General features: G+C 29.7%; 1 protein-coding gene across 1 annotated transcript; it reads right to left on the reverse strand.

Moving 5' to 3' along the window:
- Window positions 1–2,740: 2,740 nt before the first annotated feature.
- Window positions 2,741–19,730, reverse strand: LOC129971925 (uncharacterized). Its single transcript, XM_056085903.1, has 3 exons — window positions 19,467–19,730; window positions 16,068–18,845; window positions 2,741–2,803 (listed from the first exon to the last, which is right to left on the reverse strand). The coding sequence occupies exons 1-3, from the start codon at window positions 19,728–19,730 to the stop codon at window positions 2,741–2,743; spliced, it is 3,105 nt and encodes a 1,034-aa protein (XP_055941878.1).
- Window positions 19,731–20,166: the final 436 nt, after the last annotated feature.

Genomic DNA, 20,166 nt, shown 5'->3' on the forward strand with positions numbered 1-20,166 from the left:
TTAAGGGTTGCTGAAGAAAACTAAGAGTAAGCACTCTAAACTTCAGATTATGGTGACTTAATAATTGCCCTCATTGTTTTATGAGAGTTTTAAATCATTACATAATAATAATATAAATACTGCAATGCTAATTTTAATAACAGTGTTATTAAAATTAGATTGCTAGAATTAATTGATTAATTTATATTAATTATTAATTTATTATTTCAATATTCAATAATTTTAATAACATTGTTTTAAACTTTGCTCGTAGCGATATTCTGTTGATATTCTGAAAACAAAATATTTGAGATTTTAAGCAAAGGACATGTAGCGTAAAACGTAATAAGACAGCTGAATGCTTTAAAAATCAAAAAGGTACGAATTACAGAAAATATCAATCACAAGTTATGTAAAAAATGAATGAATTTAATTAATATTTTTCCAATTAATATTTCTTCATTCTTATTTATTTTCCCCTCAATTTGTACCATTACTCCAGTTTCAATGTTTAAAATAATGATTTATGTATATATATTTAGTTTTTGCTCTATGCCTGTTATATGAAAGAAGAAAGTAATCAAACATTTCGATAAAAATAAGTTTTCAAATGAAAATACGATACAATTTAAAAAACATAAATATTAATAATGCATCAATTATAAATATCTGAAATTCAGCTTAGAAGGTCAAAGAAGGTCGAATCTCAGAGATTACCCTCTAAATAAAGCTATAAAATGAAACGTAAGATTACCAGAAACGTAAGATCGAGGAAGCTATCACAAAAATGATCAGGTTTTTTCAGGTGCAAGGAATATAGCATTTACTGTAAACATTAAACTGACAATTCATCAATGCATATTAAATAATATCTATATATATAAAAAAATATCTGTATTTATAAAAATTATCAATTATTGCTTTAAAATTTTTTTCAGGTTTTATGTTTTTTTACTTTCCGATGGGCTGAAAGAGATTCAACGAGATCATAACTTGTCGCTTTTTTTACCCACTAATCTAAGTAAAAATGCTTGAACCCTCACCATTTTCTCTTTAAAAATCATATTAATCTCCTTAAGCCGATGTAAAATATACATTTTTACAATATACAATTTTTACAATATACATTTTTACAATATACATTTTTACAATATACAATTTTTACAATATACATTTTTACAATATACAATTTTTACAATATACATTTTTACAATATACATTTATACAATATACAATTTTTACAATATACATTTTTACAATATACATTTTTACAATATACATTTTTACAATATACAATTTTTACAATATACATTTTTACAATATGTATTTTTGATTGCATGATGAACTTTACAGGCCCTCAGTCGCATTTGTTTTCAGCAAAAAGTTTAAATGCAAAAAACAGATTGAAAGATGTGAAGTTAACCAGCAATAAATATGAACACTATAAATGGATTTTTTTTTTATCTTACGTTTGTAAAGTGTGCTCGCATTTTGTGCAGTGAATTCATGTAAAATATTTGCAGATTGTTTATATGTTCCATCGGGCCTTTACAAAGTTGGGCATTAATTCTTCAGTAATATATAATTTTTATATAACATAAATGGATTATTTAAAAAAAATTTATTTGCTTTGTGTGATGATAAATTCTAATATTTTTGCAAAATAACAAAATATTGCATATACTGGTAAGAAAAATTAAAGTAACAAACATATGAAGTGATTTTATTTAATTCTTGCATGAAAGTTCATGAACATTGTTGGTTGGTACCCTAGCTGCACACATATATTATACAATATTGATATTAAACAATATTCGCAATATTGTATAATATTGTTAAATATTGAATAATATAATATACTATCCCACAATATTATACAATATTGTGCAATAGGCTATTCTAGTTCAAAATTGTCACTTAGTCTTATACTAAGTTGTAATTTTAAGCCTGATTTCTGTACTAAGAAATATGAGAGTTGGTGAATCTCGAAAAAGACTACAAGGAAAGGTTCCAAATTCGGATTCAAGTATTATTTAATTAGTCTGGAAAAAAGGGAATTTTTAATCTCAGACAAGCTGTTGAAAAGATACTTGATATGTAAAGAGAATCGGAGAGTGATTCTAGGGGGAATGAAAATTGGGAAGACAGTGTCATTTGTTTGTAAAGGCTTAATAGCAAACAAAAGCATTACATTAAAATTTTGAAAATAATTACAAACTCTAATTGTGTATATAGAATACCATGCTAAGAACGAAAATATGCTGACATAGACATTCAGAGCCATTATTTGTCTCTCTATTCTATATATTCTATATATACCAACTTCTATTCTATATATCCTTCTATTCGATATATACCAACTCTAATTCTATATATAGAATACCACGCTAAGAACGAAAATACGCTGACATAGACATTCAGAGCCATTATTTGTTGGCGATTTTATCCAAAATGAAAAGATAATTGATGTTAGATTCGATTACAGAGAATTTCGTTGTATTTACCAGAACTAAATTATTTGCATATATTGTGAATGACAATATATACAAATAATTATAATATATACAATTAATAATAATATTTGTATTAAATAATCTATTTATGAAATTCTGAATAAACTGAGATTGTTTCCAAGATAACCCATGATTCTGGAATCATTAACAAGGCCGCGTATGTGCCCAGATCTGTAATAGACAGATAGAATAGAATGCAGACAAATTCTCTTTAGCAAATATTTTATTACAAATGAAGATATTATCTGTTATTCCATTTCGTAAGGAGCTAAACACATATAAGTGTGAAACCATTCCTGAAAAACAGCAGGCTAAAATGGAGAGAATTATAGTATGAGATAATATCATATTGGATGCTGCTTTGCTTTATACATTTTATCTGTGGAGATAAAAATTCTGAAACGTGCATATGTAAAGTTTTTGATCCTCATGTGAATTTGAATTAGCAAAATATTTACTCTTATAGACTCTAATCAAGCCGAAGTAATGATTATCGTATTGGCCGTTATTCTAGTCATTTATCCTAGTCCTATTGTATAATTTTTATCAGATAGAACATAAATATAAATCGTTAGGACATTTATTTGCATCATTACAAACGACACTGCCATTACTCCTGGAGATTCTAGGCAATATGTAATAAAAAAGAATTTGATACTACAAATTCTCTCGGTTTATCTAATGGTGTCAAAAAGCTTCTGTATTCAGGAAAGCAACCACACATATTTTCTTATATATCTATAAACAGCTGAAACTCAGTTTTTCTCTACTTTTCATAATGTAGCATTTCCTTACTTTTAATTTAAATTAAGTTTCAATAGAACAATTGAATTAAATTTTTAATTTATAAAAGTGCAAAAAAAATTTCGTGCTAGTTACATGAATTTTTATAGTGTTTCCTTTAATTTTTGCAACAGTATTGACCTGTAACTGGATAGTGTTAACCAGTCAAAATGACTCCACGCTTCTCTGATTATCAAGTGGTATTTTGCCCTTGAATACAATCGTCTCCTCAGTACCTTCAAGTTGGTCTTTTAGCAGTATCTTGACAAACGTCTACATATGAACACGTGCGTATAACGGAGTTATTCTTTTCCAAAGTTTTTGCTGTTATTTATGATGTTATTGACTCCTTGTCTCTGAGACTGCTTTTAATTTCAATAATGCCAAAAGAATGAAGAAATATTCTTAAAATAATAATTTTAAATATTGTAATCTTTATTTTTGTTTGTTAAATTCTAACAACTATTAATATTTGTGCATTTCTGTAAGGTATAAACGAAGTAAATACTCATTGAAAGATTGTTTAATATTTTTCTTATAACATCTTTCCAACATATAATATTATAACATTTAACATTTTTAATATTTTTAGTATTTTTAATCGAAATTATTACATCTTAATATTTAAATCACATGGCAAAAACAAAGAAATGATATATCTGAGATTAGCATTTCTATTATTGATATAGAAAGATTTGCTCACCTCTAGATAAGTAACCATTGTAAAAATGTATAAGTAATTTTATAATATTAAATTATAACTTAGCATTATTATTATTCCAGTGAATATCGTATTATTTATGTATAAGTGCGAAAATTCACATTACTTTAAAATATAGAAAGAATAACGCTCTAAAAAATTCACACTTTTAACAACAAACTAAAAATACTTCAGTGTGAGAGAAATTCTTTGAGAGAAACTCTCCAGAAACAAACACCTCTCTAATTATCTCTGGAATGATTCTTCTGTGTCTTTCGTTATTTTTTTTCAAATATAACAAGCTTTTTTGTGAGAAACTTTTATATTACAAGTATACTTGACACAAAAATAATCGCACTTTCCTTTATATAACAAGGATGTTTCATTTCTTTTATAAAAGCTATATTCCCTTTTCTGTGTTAAGTGAGGACCCTACAAAAAAGATTGCAATTTTTTTTTGTTCCACTTCGTAACGAATGCTCTCTATTCAACTAGATAAACTTCTTCAAGTAGTTTAAGAAGATCTTGGACTTACTCGCTTATTTGTTAGTAACTTGTTATGGATTTCATCTCGAGTGTAAAATGTAACGAAATAATAAGTTCTCAAAAGGATCATTTCCAGTAGTAAAATATTTTTTCGGTCCCCTCTCATTGAAAAAAAATGAAGATGTATGAAAAAACATTACCAACATATAAAAAACATTGATAAGAAAAACAAATGTGATGATTTTTCATTCTTTTCTATATGACCCTTTCAAATCATAATTGTTTTCATAATATATTTTCATTATGCACAGAATTTTCTAGATAAATATTAATTATATAAAACATTAAATTATTATTAAATTTGGATTCTAATTTCTAAAGAAATATACGCTCTCTCAGATAATTACGAAAAAATAGATGAGTGCGCTTTTTAAAAGTTGTGTTGTAAGTTATATGTTATAACTGCCTTCTACTTTATAGTAAATATTAACTTTCTTCTTAGATACCATTCATAAATTTCGACAATTAAAAAGTCTGGAACTAACTTTGATAATGTCTCTAAATTAATCGCGCACAAAGCAGTGTGAATGAAATAATTATACATAGAGTTCTATTACGTGATTACATCCATGATCAACATATAATTTCTTCTATTGTTGTCTATGTCGTTGATTCGCAATCCTTAATGTTGTTATCATTTTTCTTAAAAGCAATCCTTGATTTCCTATAATTTTTCTAACTAATAATTATTTGAAATGTAATGCATCCTGTATTTCGGTCATTTTTGAAAAATATTCTTTCTGGTTGAGCCAAAGAAATTGAAAATATAATAACATCTGCAGAACAGAAACGATAAGTTCTTCAAGCTAATATATGTGTGTGTGTGTGTGTGTGTGTGTGTGTGTGTGTGTGTGTGTGTGTGTGTGTGTGTGTGTGTGTGTGTGTGTGTGTGTGTGTGTGTGTGTGTGTGTGTGTGTGTACATGATAAATATATTTTATATCTGTTATATATATATGTAGGCAAATTTGAAAATAAAATTTAAAATCAGTATGATACTTTTCAGTATTCAGAATGCTTTGAGGAAATCACTAATTAATTATAATTCTGCAAAAGCCAAAATTCAAGGATCAAATTTTAAAAATTAATAAATACATCAAGGTTTTTCTCCGAAGGGTAAAATATTAAATTATTATGACCTACATTTTTTTGTCGATCTTTCTTTTATTATCATGTAAACTGTGCTAAACTTAATTTAAAAAAAAGAAAAGAAATAATAATTATATTAAAACATAGGGGAAATGTCGCAGGTAAGAAAAGTCAAGATAGGATGTAAAAACTATGGTGGCCATCTTTAAGGAATGGCCTAGTCATTAAAATTTTTCTTAAAGAAAGGACATGGTCTTTACCAGAAGAAATAGGTTTGTTGACAGGCTAGTGTAATTAATGTGCAGTCATTTAGGCTAAGTCCTTCTGATATGATAAATAGTATTGCGCGTGCTCTCAGCTGTTCATTGTCCTTTGCGATGCGCAACCAAATGTAACATTTTTCCTGTTAAAATCTGTCACAGATTCCAAAGTTATGATGAGAGGAATACATTATCAAGCAGTCTTACATTAAGCATTACAAATCTTACATTAAGCAAGCAGAGATCAATTTCATTAATTAGAAAAAGTAAATCTTTTGAATGATGAAATGCGTGATTCAAATCCAAGTTACAGTGGTTTATTGTTGTTATAATAATAATCGTCTTCAGACCTGCGCCGATAGACATCGCTGGTTGTCAAATATTATTGTGGAGCATGGTATTCCAGCAAACATTATAATCGTAGCCATCATCTGCGAACATCTGCCATTTGATATTGCAGGATGTTAAACATCATTTTAGAGTATGGTATTCTCGTAAAACTTAAATGAAATCGTTGGGAAGCATCTTGGTCGCAATCGCCTGCAAATCTCTGTTGTTTGATAATGCAAGGCGTCAAACATCTTTTTGGAGCGCTGTCTTCTCGCAAAAATTAAAATAGTGGGACAGCATATGGGTCGCTAGGGTTTTCATCATCGCTCTTCGGAAAAATGGTGTGAATAAAAAATAATTTAAAAGTTCTTATCACTTCTATACTTTAAAAAATACTTAAAAGTTATTTATTTATTACGAATTAATAAACACGTTTCTTGATTGATTAAATTTAAGACAACGAAGCCAGACCAGTGAGAAATGAGGAATACAGATACTGACACACAAAAAAATTATCAATTATCTGAACCCAAAAAATTATCGCCCCCACCCCTCCACTTTGGATTTTCTCTAAAAGATAGTGTCTTAAGAAAATGAATTGTAATTTTGTGTAATAATTTATTAAATAATTAATTTGAAAATTCAGTGTGTCTAAAATCTTACTTTTAAAAATCTAATTTTATTAGATGTACTTTGAATGAAATGGAAGCTGTGATTGAATAATTGCGTTGTTTACAGACTGTCTTTAAAGGTTGAAACTTGATTTAAAATTGGTCATTTCATTGTTTATGAATTCATTTCTGGGCACTGTTCACTTCCGTTTCTGTATAATCCGATTTTCTCATTCCTTTTAAATATGTCTTTCATTATTATTTAATAAACAGTAAGATCTATTTTTTCAGTTTCACGGATAGAAAGTATTGCAAAAAAATATTCAACTCTTGATTTTGATGATACATGTTTCAGAATTGTCCGAGTCCAAAAATTATTTTTGTGGAAATATGTCTGTGTATCTGAGTAATTTAAAAAAGCCTTTGAGCTAAACAGATTCAATTTGATATACAATTTTTAGGCCAAATTTATAAATCTATCTTAAATTAGAAACGAAACCTATTCATAGAATGTGTATTTGGCACCCAAAATACAAGTGAACATGATAATTTCAAAATGATAAGAGCCGAATGGATAGTATTTACTACCAAAATATAATATATGATGAATGAATGCTCAAACTAAGCTCAGACTGAAAGAAATCAAAGCTCAGACTGAATCCATAAAGACGACTTTCTGTCGGTGTGTGACCAAGCATCCATTTAAACATAATAACATAAACATAGTAACTAAGATTTAAGATAAATAAGATATATTATATAATTTTATAATTTAACTGTAAACATTTATCATTCAATTGTAAATGCAAAATTTTAAATCAAAGACATGAAAAATTGTTGGTCATCATGCATTCATTCATTTTCGTGCATTTAAATCGTACATTGACTACTGCGAACGGCCCTGAGGCGTTCGGATTCAATCTGATTTACCGGAATACCACGAAAATATTGGCGGGGACTAATATATAGTTCTAAGAATCTTTACCGGCCACGGCACAGCCCTTTCCGTTGGAATTTCGCTCCGTCAAAGGTAGTGGATAGTCGACTATGCACCATTTCTGTATCCAACCGAATAACGAGAATAAATCACCATTCCGGAAGATTCTTATCCCCATTTTTAAGTCCTCCCCCCAGTGCGATTTTATGCATGTAAATGTAATAATTCAAAAACATGACAAACAAGATAAATTTATTTACGAATCTTGTTATTAAAATTGTAGTTCTGTGCGAAATGTTGACTGCAAATCGCAAACAATGAGATATTCAAGATGAATATTTGATTTTTAATACTATACTAAAGATCAAATGATTGTAGATAAGACATTAATGTGGGGGATATTAAAAATAAAAATCTGAGCTCTTGTGTCATTTCATTGTAGAAGGAAACAAGTATCTTCATAATAGCAAATATTTAATTACCTAATGATGTTTAAGGCGCAATAAAGAATTGTCTATGGAATATACAGACATAATTTTTAACAAATTAAAAATTTTGTAACAAAGATAAAAAATTAAAAATACCAAATGTTGCTTAGAATAAGAAAACCGTGTCTTTCAATTAATTGCAAAATGCATTTCGATATCTATCAGCATATAAAGGAAGAACTTTGACAGAAAAAAATGTAATGGGAATTAAAACCGATTTTTTTTCTTTCTATTTTTAAAAGAGATGCGACTCATTTATTTTCTGTAATTAAATTTCGAGAATTATCTCTGCTTGTTGGTGACACAGAAAACATCAGAAGAAGGGGAAAAAAAGAGCCCTTTGTCTTTATTAAAGAACCAATATAAATAAGCTCAAAGTATTAAAGGACCCTTTTTAAAGGATTTTTAGTTTTTGCATTGCAAAGCCTTATCGTTTTTGTTTTTTTTTTGGAACTTAGTAAAATTTAATTTGATTCGCCTTTAATTCTAAAAACCATAATTACACAATAATAATTGTTTTAGATTCTTAATGGGAATCTGTAGGAGAAAATAAATAGTAGTAATTATTTTTCAAAGGGAAAAAAAGTATTAGAATTACGAAATAAAATTTAGAGACGATACCATGTAAAAGAAAAATTATTTCTGTGGAATACAAGACTATGCAAAGGCTAATAAAGAGATTAATGACTCTTATTTTAAATTAACCCGTTGAGGACCATGCTCAAGCCTTGTTCCAACGACTTGTGTTCCTTCAGACAAGGCACACTTTTTCCCTTTGACCCTCTCTTTGATGTTTGCTTTGTGCTTTGAAGTTTGTCCAGTTTACCGACCAATTGTAATCACGTGAGTCCCCCTTTACCGCTATCAAGGCGATGAGCCTTTCCGTCTCTGTGGGCTCACGATCATGCCGGCGGGATTTCTACTAGGAACGTTTTATTTAAATTTTTAAACACTAGATGGCGTCTAAGTCCCTTATAACTTTGGAGTATATCACACAGAACGTTGACCTTCAGTTTACACTTTCGGTTCTGATTTTTTTTTTTTTTTTTTTTTTTTACTTGATCTGGGTTATTGAAACATGTAAGCAATTGCACGTGTTCTGCTCTTTCGAGAGGATTGGACATTTAAAGAACCATAATTTCTTTGGCTCTGGCATTCTGTTTATATTATGACTGAGTGGAGAAAGGATGAAATGCTCATTGGTTTTTTATGTAGGGGAAATAGATTTTTTTTTATTTGCAGTTTCAGGATCACTACTCAGTATTTTGTATGTTTTTGATCAGTTCTCTTTTGCTTTTTCCCACTATGAAAAGAGTGAAATATTTAACAGCTAATTGTATGGCCTTTGACCTTCATATGCGAGTAAGCATTGGATTCTGCTTTGCGTTTCTTTGATAGACTTATTGGTATAAACAAACGGCTCTCTGAAAGTGCATGTGTGATTTAAAGGGATTCTTGTTGGCGTTCTTGTTGACTGCTTTGATTTTTTTTTTCATTAGGGAAAGAAGCAACAGATGTCGGTCGCTTGGGGTGAGAGGGAAATATACATTTTTTTATATTTATAGCTTTGTTTCTATGGGTATAATATTTGTTTTCGTGGGTAGAGTTAAAGGTTAAGTGTTTTGCTTATTTCATTCATTTCAATTAATGTTATAATCTTTATAATAATACATATTAAATAGTTGTATATTACAAACTTGGAATTGAAGTCATTTCATTAAAGTGATGATTTTATATGAATTTTTTGTAAAATTAGGCTTAACTGTGAAAACTGAATGGACCGAGCTGGTCCTGAAGGGGTTAAAGTAATATACCATTAAAAAATGGAAAGAAACACAAAATTGCAATTTGATGCAGCTCTTTTTGGATACCTTGTTGTGTTTGTTTATAAACAGACCAAATAAAATTACTTCTTTTAAAAAAAATTATAAAAGCTTTAAGTTTAGAATAGTAAGCATCGTACATCACCATATGAGAGAAAATTTAATTTATTCCTGAAAATGCATTTTGAAATAGTTTAATACTTCATTTGTAAACTCTGATGATAAGGGTAGAGCAAGTATGGTAAGAAGAAGTTTGTATTTAGAGAGGAAATGTATAATTATAACTATAGATTGAATTGATTTACGTGACCAATTTTTCAATTTTAAAAACAAAATTATTAAATAAGCTTTTTTTCCTTGCCAAATTTCTTAGACACTCATGTAAATACTCTTGCTTAATTTTACTACATACATAAAAAGCAATCCTTTTTTTGTATTGTAATGTTTTTTTTAAATAAATTAGATTACATTTATCGGAAAGAATAATTAAATGAGACGATATACCTTTTCCTTTCTTCTAATATTTTCTAGAGGACTCATCATTTGCAGTAAATACTCTGATCACGTAATGAAATACGAACAATTGCGCAAAAATGATAAACTTAATTTCTGGCAGCTAAAATTTAATTTTACCTCATGGGCGGTACGATTTTTGTTTACAATAGGCATTATCCATCTTAAGGATTCAACATCTCGTTTTATATGGTAAAGTCAGAATATTTCTTTTAAAACATAATCCATAAGCATTGGGCGATAAGTTGCTGATAAACGGTAAGTTGTTTAAAATATAATCACTGTCGCATCTTTCATTGTAAAGAGAGACAGTTTTTTTTTTTTTTTACCAGAGTGATTTGAATGTAATAAAAGTCTTCCTTCAATCGTAATACATTTCTGTAATAAATGAATACTGTAAAAGTTCAAAAGTATACTGCCATATCTTTACAACTGTAAATGTCTTTCTTGAGTCGTGATATCATATCTGATAATAACTTAATATAGCATTTCAAATAGAATTTCAACTTCCATTGTCATGTTTTTCTCTTAGAAAATTTGGAAATATGAACTGATTTTCTAACTGTTTATGTCCACCTTTTTCGCCATGTATTCCAGTTTCTATTTCTGTCATATCAACATCGTCGATTTTCTTAAACTTCTTTGCCACGGTATTTTTTGTTTCTTTGAAGTTTTTTGGTTCGTGAAAAATTCGTGAAAGTTACTTTAGAGAAGATTATGCTCAAATGTAAATGATATATATTTCTATTGCTATCTTTGATTTATGAATGCTTTTAACTATAAATGCCACAAATTATTTCAAATTATATCTGAATCACAGAAAAAGGAAATGAATTATTTTACTTGGGGAAACCGCTAATTATTATGCTGAATTCATTCAACATTCAGTTGAATATTTTAAGTTTATCTTTAAGAAGAAACTTGAAGAGATTTCCAGAAATTCATTTTTGAAACTAAATATCTCGTTAATGAAGCAAATAATTAAAATTCCGCTATAATGTAGCTTTCCCAAAGGGCCCTTTCTTCATACTAATTGTACTTTCAATTATTGGACAGATGTAAACATATCTTGCTGCAGCCAGATTCAAAATATAATAGAAGAATTTTTCCCCCTCTTTGTCTATAAAGTATGAAGCAATGTTTCAGTTTCATCCTCCCATGAGGCATCATTGTAAAACAAGTTTAAGCTGGTTTAAAAATCAAATTTTGCCTGAAATTGAAACTGCCATCTTGTCTTAAGCTCTCTTCTCGTAATTGGTGTAATATCTGTACGAATATGAGTCTAGCTTTCAGAAACAAATACAGGGAAAGAGATACTTGTAATTTTATAAGATCATTGCAGTTGTTTTCTGGGAAAGATTATTCCGGAATCATTTTAATTTAGTTTTCTATTGGATTTTGGTCGATAATTTGCTGATTGATAATTGATTTACTCAGTTTTATTTAAACGATTTTGTAATAAGATATGTTTTTTTAAATAAAAAAAAATATTGGGAAAGAAATTCCATATTCATTTATGAGATTAATTGACTTATACTAAATATATCAAGTGAAGGCGTATTTTATAAAACTGAACAAAACGAATGAATTATCGGATATTTTATTCTTATATAATGAATTCCATTTCAATTCTGCTGGAATAATTTCATTCTTCCAAATTCTGCTAGAAATTGCCACAGCCATCCTTTCTTAATCTCTCTTCCTTTATTGGTATAATTTCTATATGAATATGTGTCTAGCTTTCAGAAACAAATACAGGAAAAGAGATAATTGTAATTTCATAAGATCATTGCAGTTGTTTTCTGGGAAAGATTATTCCGGAATCATTTTAATTTAGTTTTCTATTGGATTTTGGTCGATATTTTGCTGATTGATAATTGATTTACTCAGTTTTATTTAAACGATTTTGTAATAAGATATGTTTTTTTTTAAATATAAAAAAATTGGGAAAGAGATTCCATATTCATTTATGAGATTAATTGACTTATACTATACTAAATATATCAAGTGAAGCTGCATTTTATAAAACTGAACAAAACGAATGAATTATCGGATATTTTATTCTTATATAATGAATTCCATTCCAATTCTGCTGGAATAATTTCATTCTTTCAAATTCTGCTAGAAATTGGCACAGCCATCCTTCCTTAATCTCTCTTCCTTTATTGGTATAATTTCTATATTAATATGTGTCTAGCTTTCAGAAAAAAATACAGGAAAAGAGATAATTGTAATTTCATAAGATTATTGCAGTTGCTTTCTGGGAAAGATTATTCCGGAATCATTTTAATTTAGTTTTCTATTGGATTTTGGTCGATATTTTGCTGATTGATAATTAATTTACTCAGTTTTATTTAAACGATTTTGTAATAAGATATGTTTTTTTTAAATAAAAAAAATATTGGGAAAGAAATTTCATATTCATTTATGAGATTAATTGACTTATACTATACTAAATATATCAAGTGAAGCTGCATTTTATAAAACTGAACAAAATGAATGAATTATCGGATATTTTATTCTTATATAATGAATTCCATTCCAATTCTGCTGGAATAATTTCATTCTTTCAAATTCTGCTAGAAATTGGTACAGCCATCCGTTCTTAATCTCTCTTCCTTTATTGATATAATTTCTATATGAATATGTGTCTAGCTTTCAGAAACAAATACAGGAAAAGAGGTACTTGTAATTTCATAACTTCACTACAGTTGTTTTCTGTGAAAGATTATTCCAGGATAATTTTAATTTAGTTTTCTATTGGAGTTTTTGATCGGTATTTTGCCGATTGATCATTGATTTACTCAGTTATTTTTTCCAAGATTTTGTAATATGTTCCTCAAACATAAAACTATTAGAAAAAAATCCATATTAATTCTTGAGATTAATTGTAATAAAATAATATAATAAATGAATAAATAATATACAAAATATAAATGTCAATAATAATAAATGTAATGTGATAATAATAATAAGTGTAATGTCTATGTGTAATAATAATAATGTAAATATATGTAATATAAATGAATGTAATATAAGTAAATGCAATGTGAAATAAATATATAAAATTTACCTGCACTTTTTAAAATTGCGTTAAATGAATGAATTTATGGATATTGAATTCTGAAAAAGTGAATTCCATTCCATATGTCGCGACAACAGAAAAATTACATACCTTTTGCGAATGGTAAGTTATTCAAAGCTTAAAGTATCGTAACATTCGAAATACAAAAAATCTGAAAATAACACTGTATGTGTAGTTGAAAACACAATTACAATTGGAAAATGAGTTCCCATGGCGGCCAACCAACCTGAACTAGGGTTTAATGTATCAAAAGGATCAATTTGGTGTGTTTACGGAAATGTATCTACACGGAATTGAAGATTGTTGAAATATCATTCAAATGTATATTTTTCAAATAATTTACAATTTTTTTATGAAATTATAATTATCAATTTGGTAAAATAAAATTTAAACTTACAGATTTAAAGTATTAATAATTTATATATTTTTTATTTTGATATTTAGTTGTGGTACGAATTTACCATAAGTTAAGCTGGTTCATTCAATTTTTTAATAAGTGGACTGTATTCTTTAAAAATCAAACGACAATTCGAAAGCCAACTTTTTATTTCATCGAGGTGCAACGACCCCGCAACGAACTCCTCAGTACGAAACTGTTTTTCAAACTGACCCCATGTCAGCAGGGTTACAATAATTTTATCACTGAAGCCAAGTCAGCGTAGGTTTGCTACATTCCTTACAAAAGGCGCCAACAAGGCGGTAACATTCCGCCCCGCGTTGCGTGTTTATGCAACACCAGTTACAATACAACATTCAAAGTTATAATCCACAATATACAACAAAAAAATTTTTTTCGAGTTCAAACATGAAAATATATATAAAAAAAGACATAGAAATATAAATAAGTATAAAGCATAAATGTACAATTAAATATGTAAAAATAGAAAATAAACATTTGAATATGTTCAGAATAACATACAGTTTTTTTTATGTACAGATTAGAAAATCAAGTCTGAATGGGTAGGAGGCAAATTTTAGATATTGATCTTTTAAAATGACCATTTTTAGTTTTGACAATTACAACACGAACTTTGCCGTCCTGTCCGGGAATAACTTGGCTTATTCTTCCAAGACACCATTTAAAAGGTGGAAGGTTATCCTCCTTTAGTATAACCATATCATTTTCCTTAATATTATTTTTTGAAAATCGCCATTTTTTTCGGTCTTGCAAATGATTTAGATAGTCAATCGACCAGCGTTTCCAGATTTGTTCTACTATTTTTGTCAGTCTTTGCCAACGGGTTAATTTACTGTCTAGTTCATTTATTACTGAAGGCTCTGGGATAGAATTTATGGGCCTGCCTATTAAAAAATGGCCTGGAGTTAATGGTTCTAAATCCGAAGCATCGGAAGATAAAGGTGAGATAGGTCTTGAGTTTAGGATGCCTTCTATTTGAGTAATAACAGTTAAAAACTCCTCATAAAATAATTTTGCATCAGCAACAGTTATTTTTAGATGATGCTTGAAGGACTTAACTCCAGACTCCCAGAGTCCTCCGAAATTAGGGGCCCGAGGGGGAAGAAATTTCCACGAGATATTTTCCATTGCCAAAAACCTTGATAAATTTTCATCAGGAAAATTAACAAGTGAAGCGAGTTTTTTCAATTCTTTGTTGGCTCCTATAAAGGTTTTACTATTATCACTAAATAAAGTTGAGCATTTCCCTCGACGTGAGAAGAATCTTTTCAAGCAAGCAATAAATGCTTGTGATGTCAAGTCAAAAACTATTTCAAGATGTATAGCCTTAGTAACTAGGCAAACGAAAATAGCTACATACGCCTTATGTAAATTACCCTTTCTTTGATTTTTGTACCTTATGAAAAATGGACCGCAAAAGTCTACACCTGTGTTAGAAAATACAGGGTTGGGATTTACTCGCTCTGGAGGTAAATTCCCCATTAATTGGTCTAAGGGAGTAGGTTTGCACCTAAAACAAGTTATACAGTTGCGCACAACCTTTCTTGCGATATTTTTACCTCCAATGGGCCAAAATTCTTGCCGAACAAAATGTAATAATGATTGAGGTCCTGCGTGAAAGTTCCTTAAGTGATAATACTGGAAAATTAGAGTGGTAATTTTGTGCTTTTTAGGCAGTATTATCTGATGTTTATGATTATAACTAACATCTGCATGAACCAATCTACCACCTACTCTTAACAAATTATAGGACCCTTCTTCAAAGTTACTCCGTTTTTTAGGGCCTTTATTTCTTTATAAAATTCACTTACCTGAATAATCTCCATTAATTTCTTTTTTGCTCTTTCCAATTCACTATTTGTGATTGGACCGGTAATTTTTGTTTTATTCTTAATATTGAATAAAAACCTGCAAATAAAACTAAATACACGAATTAATTTTACATAGTCATTACTAATGGCTAAAAAATCCTCAAGAAATGAAATATTATTTACAGAAGATAAACTAATGTTTGACTGTGATTTAAGTTCAGTCAGATATTGTTCATCTGAAATTGCAGACTCATCAAGTTCAACACTAGAATAATTTTTAGAGTCCGGTAAATAGTCAGGACCACACCACCATAAGTCGTTGGTTAAGAGTTCATGAAGGTTCAAACCTCTAGATATTACATCAGCAGGATTCAGTTGGGAAGAAATATGTTTCCACTGAAAGTTTTCTGTGAGAGTTTGTATCTTTGATACTCGAGTAGCGACAAAAGTTTTTAGTTTATATGGAGGTGTCTTTATCCAGGCAAGTGCAATTTTTGAATCGGTGTAACAGATTGCTTCACTGATTAGCATCTGAAGAGAAGGACGAATTCTTTCTATCAACTGCGACAGAAGGAGACACGCTGACAACTCCAAACGAGGGATCGAAATTACTTTAATGGGAGCAACTCTTGATTTACTGGCAATAAGTTTATTGACAGCTGTGCCATCTTCCATAATAGATTTCATGTAAACTACCGCTCCGAAAGCAGCTTCAGAAGCATCAGCATAACCTACTATAACAGTTCTTTCATAAGATTCTGTCAAGATATGTCTAGGAACTTTGAGATTTTCAATTACTTTCAAAGATGTCACAAAATTCGACCATTCTGGCTGAATTGACTGAGGGAGAGTATCTTCCCAGTTCAATTGTTGGATCCATAATTTTTGCATGAAAATTTTGGCCTTTGTGATAACAGGACCAACGAGACCTAATGGATCATGCAAACGAGCGATAACAGATAACACGTCTCTTTTAGTGTAGAAAGGCTTGATCTTTAAGTCTACCTTAAAGAGAAAATAATCTTCTTTTGGTTGCCAATTCAGACCCAAAGCCTTTACTGAAGAATGTCGATCAACGAGAAAATATTGTTGGTTAGTTTCCTCAGAGCTATTATTTATGAGTTCAGAGGAATTTGAAGTCCATTTATGAAGCTCCATGCCACAAGTTTGCAGCATTTGTATCAACTGCCTTTGTAATTCCTGGGCTGCTTCTAAAGTAGCAGCACCCGAGACGAAATCGTCCATATACACCTCTGTTAGCGTAACTTGCGAAGCTAACGGAAATTTTTTCGCTTCATCCAAAGCAAGTTGCTTCAAACAACGAATGGCCAAAAATGGAGCCGATTTTGTGCCGTAAGTGACAGTGTTAAGGCGATAAGTAGTTGGAGACTGATTCATATTATCCTTCCATAATATTTTTAGCAGATTTCTCTGTGATTCATCAATTAATATTTGACGGTACATCTTCTTAATATCTGCCGTAAATGCGTATTTATAAGTCCTAAATCTAGTCATTATTTCAAAAATATTTTCTTTCACTGCACCGGCAAGAAGCAAATCATTTAAACTTTGTCCCGATGTACTAGGGGCACTGGCATTAAATACAACCCTTAATTTTGTGGTTGAGTTTTCAGGTTTGTAAACTCCATGATCCGGCAAATAATACGATCCTTCACACATGTCATTATTCACTTTTTCCATATGACCTAAACTTTCATATTCTGCAATAAACTCCTTATATAAATTTTGCATCATGGGATTCTTATGCAGTCGCTTAACTGTTTGGTTAAGTCTAACGTTGGCTAAGGCTTTAGAATCACCCAACAAACCTTCTTTCATCGGCATTTTAACTACGAATCGACCATCCTTATTTCTGGTGTGGGTTTCTTTAAAATGAGCCTCGCAAAACTCTTCTTCACTACTAAGAATAGTATTTTCTTCACTAATATTTTCCACTAACCAGAATTTTTCGATTACTTTTTCAATATTTTCATTTCGAGAAACTAAAGTACATAAATTAGTACATGGCTCCTGATTATTTGTATTTACATAGCCACCAACGACATAACCAAATACAGTATTTTGAAATATTAATGAATTTAGAGATGAACGTATTTGTTCACCCTTAACAATTTCAAAGAAGGTTTCAGCACCCAAAAGGGCATCGATTTTGGAACTCCGTGTAAATTCCGGATCACCAAGCATAACCTGTGGAATTTCTAAATTCTCTAAATTAACATTTGTTGCCGGAACCATATCCGTAATTTTATCTATTACAAAAAAGGTTTGTGATAAACAGAAAGATCCATTACAATTGGCTATATTTGCAACAGCCTCATATTCAATCGAAGTAGAAATTCCTCCCAATCCAGAAACCGATGTATTTATTTTTTGTTTTCGCAAATTCGCGCTGTCAGCAAACTGCTTTGTTACAAAGTTTGCCTGAGAAGCACTATCTAGTATTACTCTAGCCCTCGAGAAGTGGCCATAAATATTCTGAATAAGTACTATTGCAGTTGGAAGTAGAACGCTTTTATTTTTTATAAGTAAGCAGGCAGAGGAAGTACGCAGTGAATCGGCCAAGGTCACATCTTTGGGGGAGAAATCAGTCCTCGGCTCCGAAGGAATTGCTTCGGAATGAGTAGCATTTTCTCCTTCGCTCGAAGGTTTGCTATGTCTGTGCAAGAGATAATTGTGATTACCATTGCAGATGTTACACAAATACTTAGATTGGCGACAAAAAGCTAATTTGTGCCCTGGTTTTAAGCACAACACACAGAGGGAGAGTTTTTTAACCATATTAAAACGTTCCACAGCATTTAAATCAAGAAAACCTTTGCATTTATAGATAGGATGATTTGCTGGTAGACGACAAACAGCACACCTTGATGAAGTGTCATTTACCTTTGTTACTAAAGTACGTGGTTTAAAACTTTGGGAAATAAATTTCGATTTTGGTGACTGAACGATATTACTTTGCAAATTTTCTAAAATTTGACATCTCTTTTCAATAAATTTTATAAAGGTATCCCAATCAATTAGCTCATCTGACGTCAAAGTCATTTCAAATTGTTTACGCGATTCTTTATCCAATTTCTGCATAATAATATTAATCAACATAGCTTCACTTAGTTTATCCAAATCTAAATCCAATAATTTTAGAGCTCTAAAATGTTTATGTAATTGATCAACTAATGATCTTAAATCTTTGGCACCTTCATTGTGCAACTTTTCAATCGAAAATATTTCATTAATGTGAGTATTAACAATAAGTCTTTTATTATCAAATCTATCTTCCAAAGCTTTCAATAAGGAATGAAATGTATCGTCATTCGATATCATCCGAGCCGCATTTCCAACTAAGCATGATTGTAAATAATAAAGCTTTTGCGACTCTGAAAGTTGTTTGTTAGAAGAAATTAACGAATCAAATTGAGCTTTAAAAATGTTCCATTCCTCAAAATTACCCGAAAATTTTGGTAATGAGATTTCTGGCAGCTTGAAATTAACATCATTAGATTTATTAATTTTTGCATTCCCATTTTCATGCATGCAATTATTGAAAAGTTTTTTCAAGCTTACCTCCAATTTTAGAAGATCCGAGTCGATATCCTCGAAGCTATTTTCAATTTCCACTAAATCTTCATCTCTTTTCACAACTTTGTAGTAGTCTTGTCTTAAAAGTTCAAACTGTTGATTTAATTTACGCACTTTATCCAACTTGACTTCAATTTCTTCTATTTCAACATCCTCAAACTGCTGATCCTTTATTGACGTTAATAGTCTAGTTATTTGCGCCTTGATTCCACCACGAGTCCTATTTAACGACGTAATGTCTTTCTCCATTATTATTTACTATTCAAATCGAAATTTAATTAAAATTCAAACTCCGCGAGCGGACCAAGTTGAATTAAACTATTACAAGCTTTCAAAAGAGCTTTGTATATGAATTGTTTCTAAAAAAATAAACTTAAAATATGTAAAAACCTTTTTCTCATCGATTTAAATTATTGAAACAAAAGAAATTAATGTCCCAAATCTGAAAAATATGGGAAAAAAGTATTGATTAATATTTTTCTCATTATACTTTTTTTTTACCTTGAAGAGATGAAAGTTAAAACTTAGATGCATTTTTCCATTAAGTATTCTTATTAATAAATGCCAAAAAATAATAGTTTCATTAATTTTAATAAATGTTAACCCTTCTAAAATCCAAAGCCATTCATTATTTTATAAAATGCATCTACAGATACAGATATTTTTTTTAATTTCTAATGAAAGG

The sequence above is a fragment of the Argiope bruennichi genome, chromosome 6 (genome assembly GCF_947563725.1).
Source record: "Argiope bruennichi chromosome 6, qqArgBrue1.1, whole genome shotgun sequence".
Lineage (NCBI taxonomy): Eukaryota > Metazoa > Arthropoda > Arachnida > Araneae > Araneidae > Argiope > Argiope bruennichi.